Raw genomic sequence first — 9341 nt, forward strand, 5'->3', positions numbered from 1 at the left:
GGGGGGGGGGGGGGGGGGGGGGGGGGGGGGGGGGGGGAGGGGAGGGCTGCAGGATCTCTGTGCAGGATCTCACCCCAGGGAGAAGGGGTGAGGGTGCAGACCATCCCTCCTCAGTGGTGGCGAAGCACTGCCCAGCCATAACACACAGGACTTTGCAGCCATCCCCAAGCCAAACCTCCCCCAGCTCGGGCACTGCAGGGAGTGCTGGGTGCCAGGTGCCAGGGTAAGCGTTGTACCCTGACGCTGCTGTTTAAAGCTCTGCTTTATTCCTCTTTTTCTGCCCATTCTCTTTCCCTGCCACTGCAGTGGGGCTCCTCGCTGGCTGATCACCTCCCACCTTTTGGTGAGTTCCCCCAAGTCCTCTGTGGAACTGCAGCTTTTCTGTAGGTCTCCTTTTGGTGCCATCATGTGACTCTGACTCCCGTGTTCAGTGATGTCACATGGCCCCTCTTGCCTCTCTTAAGGGGCATAAAGGTCCAAATTGAGCACCCAGTGTCCTAAAACAATTCACTCTCCTCCGGAGTGGGGATAAGCCGGCTGTGAGCCCAACCACCCTTCGGGTCCGTGCTTCACTTGCCAGCCCTGGTGTCACCTGAGCCAGGTGGCAGTGAAGGCACTCAGTTCACTGACCTCCCTTCATTGATGAGCTCTGTCTTTGACTCCTTTTTTTTTCCACCTATAAATAATTCTTCTTGTACCATCCAACATGGAAGTACCAATTTTGGTGCCCAGGCAGTCAGATGCCACTGACCTGTAGTATGTCACCAGTGTGAGGATGGGGACAGGCCCAGGACAGGCTCAGCCCAGGCTGCAGAGCCATGTGGAGCCATGCTGCATCCAAGTCTGCTCTGCTCAACGTTGCTGCAGCCCCACGAGGAGGGGAAACCTTCATCCCAAAGCCTGGGTGATTTTCAGTTCCAGGGGTTGCCCTGTCCTTCTAGGTCCCCAAAGGGCAAGGGCTCCAAAAGGGCCCATGACAAGAAAAGGGTTTGATCAACACAACTCAGATGAGTACCTTTGCTGCCAGCCCCAGGGACACAATGCCCACTGGCTCTCTGCTCTGATCTGCACATCTCCTTGTCCCCAGAGAACCATCCTCCTCCTTCCCACTAGAAGTTCAGATGCCCTTTCAGGGTAGAAAACACTCTGTCTTCTCCAACACATTAAGATTTGGGGGTTAGAAAACCAACACCTGAACTTTTCCAGCCTCTACTCCATTTTTCTTGCACTCTCTAGTAGTTTTCCTGCCACCACTGCCAAACACCAGCATGATTTGGCTATTTGTAGGGAAGCTGAAACCCCTGCCCCAGGAACCCAGTTTTCTCCCCAGCTGAGATGTGGTTTGGTTCCAGCCACTGCCAGCCCTGGCTCCAATTTCTCCCCATTCCTCAAGATGGAGCTTGACTTTTGCAAGTGAGCTGCTGGCAGAGATGGGACACTGGAGGGACAAGCCATCAGGAGTGCAGAAGGAAGAGAAATGTAACCCTCGGCTCTGCCTTCTCATGCGTGGGGCAAGGAAACTCCAATATTTCATCAGGGATGTTTTACTCCACCAAATGCAATGAAAGGGCTCGTGTGGCAGCCAAAGCAGAGGTGCTCTCCTGCCCTCCCCATGCCAGTCTGGGCTCCAGCAGGATCCTGGGGACACACCACCAGGTCTCTCCTCTGCAGGAGGCTGCAGGGAGAGGAGGCTGCCAAGCCTGGCCTCTGCTGGGATGTTTGACCCTGGCAGGAGCATCATTCCCATCCTGTTTGCAGAGCATCCCTCTGGCAGGGCTGAGCATCAGCCCCTTCAGCTGAGAGCTAATACTACCCCTCCTACCAACACATACCTACACATCCTACCCCCTCCAGCCAGCTTTGAGGAGCTCTGGCTTTGCCCAGCTCAGCGTTGATGAGCACAGAGGGCAGCCCCCTGAAGTGCCAAATAAAAGATTTCGGTCCCAGAGGAGATGGGGGCTTGGGAGTATCAAGTCTCCCAGGGCTGCTGGTGATTTTTCAGGGCTTTCAAATGGTTTGAAGAGCACAATGGCATCTCTCTGCCTGGTGCTGGGCCCTGAACTGGGAGATGGACAGACCTGGACAGACCCTGAAGCTGCTCAGAGCTCTAGCCTAGGCTCTTGCCAAGACAGTGGGGTTTGCCCCTGGGCAGGGGGAGTCTCCCAAGGCTGGGCAGGATTTTGGCAGTGACTGTTGTGGTGCAGTGGCTCCCTGTGGGGAGCCCTGGGCCTGCCTGGAATGCTGCACCGGCTGTATGGGAAGAATGGAGGACCTGTAACTCCTGCGTGCTCAGAAAGCAAAGCATCCTTCTCATTCTGCCCCTGCCCAGCCTAGGCACCAGTGCCCAGAGCAGCCGAGGGGGTTGCTCTTGGATGCCTTCACCTCCTCCAGAGCTCAGCCATGAAATCTGGGCCAGGGGACAAGGCTGTGAAGAAGAGCACTTGCTGCTCTGGGCTTCCTGAGCCCACAGCTGGCAGAGGAGAGTGGGGCGGTGGGGTGCCCTGTACCCCCATCACCCCCGGGGGAGCGCAGGTCTCCTCGGGCAGTGAGGACGGAGCAGCCCCGGGAGCTCCAGCATCTCCTCTCCTGCACCACTCCTTCCCCGCCCGGCGGGACTCGGCTCCCGGTGCGCGGGAAGCGATGAGGTCATGGTGCTTAATATAGCGATTTCATCACAGCCCTTCTCCCCAGCAACACGGCCCGGCTCCCGCCGCCCCCCGGCCGGCAGCGCCCGGGATGCGGTGGGATGTGGGGCCGGCCCGGGGCTGTGCGGGGCCGCCCGTGCCTGGTGTCACAGTGCCGCCCTCTGGGCACGGCGGCCGGACGATGGGGATGCTCGACGCAGCCCCCCCACCCCCCAAGTACCCAGATCTGAGCGGCACACTGGATCCATCGCGTGTCCCTCCTCCTCTTCCCCCCCTCGCCGCCCCGTGCCATCCTATCCCAGCCGTGGATTTAGAAGCAGGGGTGGGGAAGATGGGTTTTTTTCCCTCCTCCCCACCCTGTTCATGCCCCAAAGTCCCGCAAACCGCTTCCCGTTCTCCTAAATAATAAGCTTTTCCTTTCCTCTTTCTTTTTCCCTATTGCACCCACAAGAGGCTTTCTGACCGCCCTGATCCTCAGATACAAACCCTAGAGATCTGAAAAAAAAAAACCCCAACAGTATTTTTCTCCCTAAAAAATAATAGAGCTCCTAGTGAAGTGCCCCAGCCCTGCACCTGCACCCTCCTGGCTGCATCATGCGGGGTACTGGGGGAGTCAAGAGGGGTCCACATAGAGGCAGGGCCTCACAGAGCTGGGATTAGGGCCGTAATGATGTTGGAGCCATAACCCCTCCCTGCTGTGCCAGGGCAGCATCACCTCCACAGCCCCCTTCCCTCCTGGAATATAGGGAAAGATGTGGCTCTGGGACTTACCTGTCAGCAGAGCCTGCTTCAGCTCAGCATCCCCCAGGGCACCGGGGCCGGGTCTGTAGAGCACCTCACTGTCGAGACCTGGGGGACAGGCAGGAGAGAGGGGTTAATGCTGAGCTCCATATCCTCCTTTCCAACATAATGGAAGCAGGCAGGGACCGAGAACGCCAAGTTCCCACTCTGCGTGGGTACTGGGGTGAGTGGGCAGAGGTTTGGCTCTGGTGATGCTCTCGGGGCCTCTCTGAGCACTCTCGGGGCCTCTCTGAGCACGGCAGAGCCGGTGGCTGCACGTGTGCCCCCGTGTGTGCCCTGCAGAGGGATGGGCAACCCGGGTCTCCGTACCTTGTTTTTCCAGCGCCTCGATGAGCCTGGCCACGGTCGGCAGCGCCTGCTCGGGGAGGGTGGGATGCTCGGCGAGCTCTGCCTGCCCAGGGAGCCCTGTGATGGAAAGAAGGGGAGAAAAGGTTTGGAAATTCCTGCCTGCAGGAATTCCAGTCTCTTTTCTCAGCTGCCCCGTGATAGGATCAAGCTGCTGCTTTGGCAGAGCCACAGCCAATACTTTGGCTCAGGCCTGTCCAATTTTGGAGCACTTCTCCCTTATTTTATCCTCTTTTTGCAGTAAGAGTCACTGTTGGGGGCTCAGCTGCTTGCTGAGATGCAAAGACATGCTCGGGCACATGCCCTGCCTGTGGGGAACATCCCGTCCTGGGCATGGAGACCCTTCAGGCCAAAACCCCTTCCCCACCTCTCCTCCTATGGCGCCGAGACTGCCCCCTCTCATCATCCACAGCCCACAGTGACACCAGGCAGGAGCTGGGAACCAGATCCATACCCACCACCGACATGGCTCTCTGCAGCTCTCACCCACTTGGATTCTCTGGTGTCTGTGAAAGGATTGAGCACAGGCCCTGGCAGGACTCAGTCCTTGGTTGGCAGAGACCTCCCTCAGCCCTTGAAGAGCCCTTTGGCCAAACATGGGTCAGGCTTCCCACGGCACAAATCCCCATCTACCGCTGACTCCTGGGTTTTATACCAAGGACACCTCACCCTAGACCATGACAGAGAGGAGCAAACCCCTCAGGAGGCAGGAGACCAGCTGTCCTTACCCCAGTGCATGTTGTATCCACCTTTTTACCCCAGCTGATGAACCCTTCCTGTGCGGGTTATACCTGAGGGAGACTCCAGCAGTGCAGTTCTGGGATTTCTCCCCATTCTTTCTCTTTAGTGGCCTTTAAAGCCCCAGAAAGGCAGTGGGCAGGGGCCTGGCAGGGGCAGGGACTGCCACTGGCTGCAGCACATCAGAGTCCTGTGCGACTGCTGCAGTACAGACACATACATGTGGAAATGCTGGGGAAAAAAAAAAAAAGGGACTTTGGGGAGGGCCACACTGCCTTCAGTCTTTTGCAAAAACACAACCTGGCCACAACAGGTGGATCCAGGCTCTGATCCTCACTGCAGTGATGTCCTGGTGCTCCCTGGAGAACAGGGAGGGATGCAAACCTCCCGCTCGTGGGTGGCTGATCCAGTCCCCAGGCACGGCTGCAGCCCCAAAGCCCAGCAAGGGGGTCTCCTCTGCTGCCCAACGGGGATGTGTGGGTGCCTTGGGTGGGAACCGGGAAGATTTCAGGGTTTAAAGCAAAGCACATTGTTGGGAGCTCATGTAAAAATGTCACCACCGCATGAGTGGTTTTGTAATTAGGGAAAACTGGGCTTTTCCTCCAAACCAATGGCTTAGGGGTAAGGTGGTGACTGCAGAAAAATAAATGTCTGTTCCTCCTTGCTGGGAACAACAGGAACGGCCCCAAGCTGTGCCAAGCTGGACCCCAGCATCCTAACATTCTGCTCAGCTTCAGCCCCAGGTGAAGTGGAGGTGATCCCTCTTGGCAGTGGGACCACCAGGCACAACTAGTCAGGGGCAAAACAGCCACTGAGCTCCTGGGAAATCCCCTGGGACTCGGATCTGCTGCAGAGTCATCTTCAGGATGTTATTTAATTAAAAAAATAAGACCATTTCTCCCTGCAGAGTCAGCCCTGACTGGAAGGCACGGTTGGGACATGCAGTGTCTCTCTGTCATTCAGGGCTTCCCCCATGGTTTCAGTCAGCTCAGGGTCCCTGTGTGGTGCCAGGGCTCGGTGGGCACTGAGGGCACTCTGGGTGGTGTGCTGCTGTTGCAGAAAAATAAATTAGGGCTGGCCAAAAAAAAAATATCCCTCAAACCTCCATCTGGGAATGGGAACAGTATGGCAAGAATTAAAAAAAAAAAAAAAAAGAAAAAGAAAACCAAAAGCACCTTCTCTTTCAAAAGGATTTTGGAGATTTTTACTCTAAGGGAATTCTCGCCAGCCAGGAGGTTTGGGTTTAAACTGACGTAAAATGGCACACACTGCTCCCCTGCTGCAAAAAGATGTGGTTGTGAGACACAAATCTCCCCTGCTGAGGTGCCTGCACACCCTGGTATTGGCCCAGGAAAGGCAGAGGGGCATCCCACAGCACAGCACCGAGGAGGCGGCACCCAACATGCCCCTGGACAGCAGGGCTGGACAGCTGGCCATGGCCAGAGCACATCCTGCAGACAGCAGCACTCTCCACAACCTACCCCCAAAACCTGCTCTTAGGGATTTTTTTTTCCCTCTATTAAAAAATATGAATTTTACATTTTTAAAAATGTTGTTATCCCCTTGCCCAAGCACATGCATGGCTGGTGCTCCTGCACTGAGACCTCCAGCATGGGCCAGGCTCTCCAGGCAGATGAGTCTCCTTGACTTGTGGGGCATCACCACATCCCCAGCACCTGCGGGCAGGGGTCCCGGGCACATGTCCCAGCCCCTTGGAGAGGAGCCCATGCCAACCCCTGTGTGAGGCAGGCACAGGGCAATGGTGGTGGGCAGCAAGGGCAGAAGCAAGAAGGTGACTTCATACTTCTCCCTGATGAATGAGGCTGGAGACTCCCAGGTCTGCTCCTGTCTGACCCAAGCTGTCAGCACTGAGTTTGCCAGGGCTCAGCCAGCTGAACAGCCAGGGCAGAGGGCTCCTCACACAACACCGGGCTTGACTGGGAAGGAGGCTCAAAACCCCCATCCGGCAGGGCAAGCCCCCCCAAAAAGTGGCCTCCATCCTCCTGCAAAGCCAGCATGTAGCTGCTCTTGGAGCCTCACCCGTGCTGGTGGGACTGTGGCCGCCTTGGTGCACTCAGAGCACTGGTCAGGGAGGAGCACCTGCACTTTTGGGAGGGGAGGCAGAGGGGGGCCCAGCGTCCTTTTCAAGTGGTTGGGGGGGCTCCGCATCAGGAACTGCCTGGCAACCTCACACATGGACACGGATGATGCAGTGCTCATCTCAGGAGCCAGGTGGTCCCCACCTCTTAAATCATGGTGGCAAGGTGGTCCTGAACCATATTTTGAAGAGAGATGGACTCCTCATCAGTGGACGCCCCTCTAAATCTGGGACCAAAGTACCTCCAATGCCCAGCCAGCTCAGAGGGGAAGCAGGTTCTCTGGTTACCACACCTCTGCCGTGGTCCCAGACTGGGCAGGGAGGGTGCCCAGAGTGCTAGATCAGCAACTGGGCAGTTTTTGAGCAGTCACAGGTGAAGGTGATGCCCCTCTCCCAGCCCAGGCCCACACAGACAGCCATTTCTCCTCTGTCACATCCTGGAGCAGGAGAGCACCATGGCTTTGGGGTTGCCAGGACGTGCCTGGCTGGAAGGGGGGATTCTTACTTGGCTTTTTTTTCTTTTTTGGCTTGTGTACATTATGTAACTGCTGTGAAACCCCTCCTGGCCCCAAAGCCCTTGGCCATGGTGAGTGGTGAGGGCAGAGCTGGCTGCACGAGTTCGGCAGAGAAGTGGCCGGAGGCCTCTGTGCCAGGAAGGGTCTTCCTGAATATTCCTCCCAGTGCTGCAGCCCCCAGGGATAGAGGAGCCCCCCAGGGACCAATTCCACTGCCTGCCAAGATTGTTCCCTGTCCCAGCCTGCACAAAGTGACAATGAAGTCGGGAGCTGGCCAAGGGCCAGAGCTTGCCAGGGCACTGAGAGCAGCCTGAATCAGGTGCCGCAGTGGTGGGGAGAAAAGCAGTTGGAAAAAAAGTCTCTGGGGGACCACCATGGGGCTTTCTGATCCTCTCTGGGGGCCCAAAGGGCTCCTCCATCTTCTCCTGTCCTCTCACAGACGTGGATCCCCTTGGACACCCCATGCCAGCACAGCAGCCAGCCAGGGATGAGGAGCAATCCCTGCAGCATGTTTGCCTGGGGGGTAGCGACACTCGAGGCACCCCCTGCCTCCCCTGAGGCTGCCCTGATGCACCAGGGCAGGTAATTCCTGTGACAGCTCCTCTTACTGTGTCTGGATCCCCATCCTGAGGGTGGATTCCCACCAAGCCACCTAAATCGCAAGCATCCACCCCGGCTCCACACCACCCTCGCCATCTTGCAGGGGACACGCACCCGTGGGCTCCCACCTTCCTGCTCCCCCAGCACTCACCCCAGGGCGTGGGGGTCCCAGCGGGTGGCAGGGGCAAGGGCCGTGGCCTGGCCTTGGTGGCGGTGGTGGCGATGCGTGCGGGACCCAGGTACTCCACGTAGGTGCCGGGGAAGTCTCCGCGCTCCTTGGTGCGCTCGTTGACACCGTGCAGCCAGCCCTGGGGGTTGCGCTCGTCCCCGTCCTTGTAGTTGGGGCTGCTGAGCAGCCCGGCCCTGCTGACCGTCAGCACGTCCCCGGGGCACAGCGCCAGGTCCTCCTCCCGGTCCTTCTGGTACTCGTAGAGAGCCCGGTACTGCAGCCCGTCCGAGGAGGCCATGGTGGCAGCGTGGTGTGGGTCACACTGCCCCAATCCAGCCGGGCATCGGGGGCTCGGGCTGCCCACACAGGGCAGGGGTGGCTGGGCTCGGGCAGTGCGGAGGGGTTGGGAGTGCTCCTCTCTCCCTGCACACGCAGAATGGAAATCTCAGTGTTGGAAGATGTCCGAGATGGAGAGCAGCTCCTGACCCTCCAACCCCAAAATTGCTGTGGAGCCACGCCAATGGCTGGGACTCATCAGGGCTGGCTCAGGTGTGGGTAAGGAGCTGTTTCTTCACCGGGGCAAATGGAGGGGAAAGAATGAGGCTAGGTGGGGTAGAGGGTACAAATGTGAGTCCTCTTCTCAGCCTGGCCTCATCCACACGGTGCTGGGGACCTCCCTCTCTCTGCTGGAGAGAAAGGCAGCGTGTTAGTGACCAAACCGCTGTCTTGACCTCAACCTCATGCTCTGTCCCCCCATCCCAGCCTCCCAACACCAGGGAGAGCCCAGCAGCTCGCTCAGCTCCTGCTTCCCAGGGAGCTCCCGCCAGCAGGGCTCGGGCCGCTGCACGCGAGGAAAGTACCGGCAAGAGTCTGGAAAGTAGGGCAAGAGATCACGCCATGGGTTTTTAAAATAGACATATGTGCTGAGAAACCTCCTGCTGCACGCAGCTCCCCTCCGGCAGCTCCAGCCTGGCATTGCTGCACGGAGCTGGCAGATGAAGATGTAGGATTTTCATGTGGGTTTGGTTTTTGTTATTCCCCCCCTTCCTTCTTTTTTTTTTTTTTTTTAATTTTTTTTTGATGCATTTTTATATATTCCTCCAAGAGTGACATCATCCCTAGGGGGAAAAGACGGTGCTGCTGCCGACCCGCTGCCCCCCAGCTTCCCGCAGGACCCCGTGGAAGAGGGATGGAGGGATGATGAGCAGCAGCTGTCTGTCTGTCCATCCATCCACCTGCCTCCCAGAGCCCCTCCCGCTGCCCCTCCAGCCTTACCGGGCGCGGTGGCTCCACCGGCGGGAGCGGAGAACGGGAGCGGAGCGGAGCCGGCTCCCGGCCCCGCCGAGCCGCGCTCCGGCGGTGATGTCAGCGTCCCTCCTCCTCCTCCTCCTCGGTAGCCGGGCGCCCCCCCCGCCGCGCTGCGGCGGGGG

At 58.2% G+C, this 9341-nt stretch overlaps 1 protein-coding gene across 2 annotated transcripts in view; it reads right to left on the minus strand.

The window, feature by feature from the left end:
* Positions 1 to 9296, minus strand: part of LOC113949881 (phosphatidylinositol 3-kinase regulatory subunit gamma) — a 78021-nt gene extending 68725 nt beyond the window's left edge. For both annotated transcript variants that reach the window (XM_027648988.1, XM_027648989.1), the window contains exons 1-4: positions 9187 to 9296; positions 7894 to 8597; positions 3756 to 3851; positions 3417 to 3494 (exon numbers count right to left, since the gene is read on the minus strand). In XM_027648988.1, the coding sequence (XP_027504789.1) occupies positions 3417 to 3494; positions 3756 to 3851; positions 7894 to 8209 (490 nt within the window). In that variant the 5' untranslated portion in view covers positions 8210 to 8597; positions 9187 to 9296. The remainder of the gene's footprint in view (positions 1 to 3416; positions 3495 to 3755; positions 3852 to 7893; positions 8598 to 9186) is intronic.
* Between the last annotated feature and the right edge of the window lie 45 nt (positions 9297 to 9341).

Source organism: Corapipo altera, unplaced genomic scaffold, assembly GCF_003945725.1.
Source record: "Corapipo altera isolate COAL_440 unplaced genomic scaffold, ASM394572v1 112, whole genome shotgun sequence".
Lineage (NCBI taxonomy): Eukaryota > Metazoa > Chordata > Aves > Passeriformes > Pipridae > Corapipo > Corapipo altera.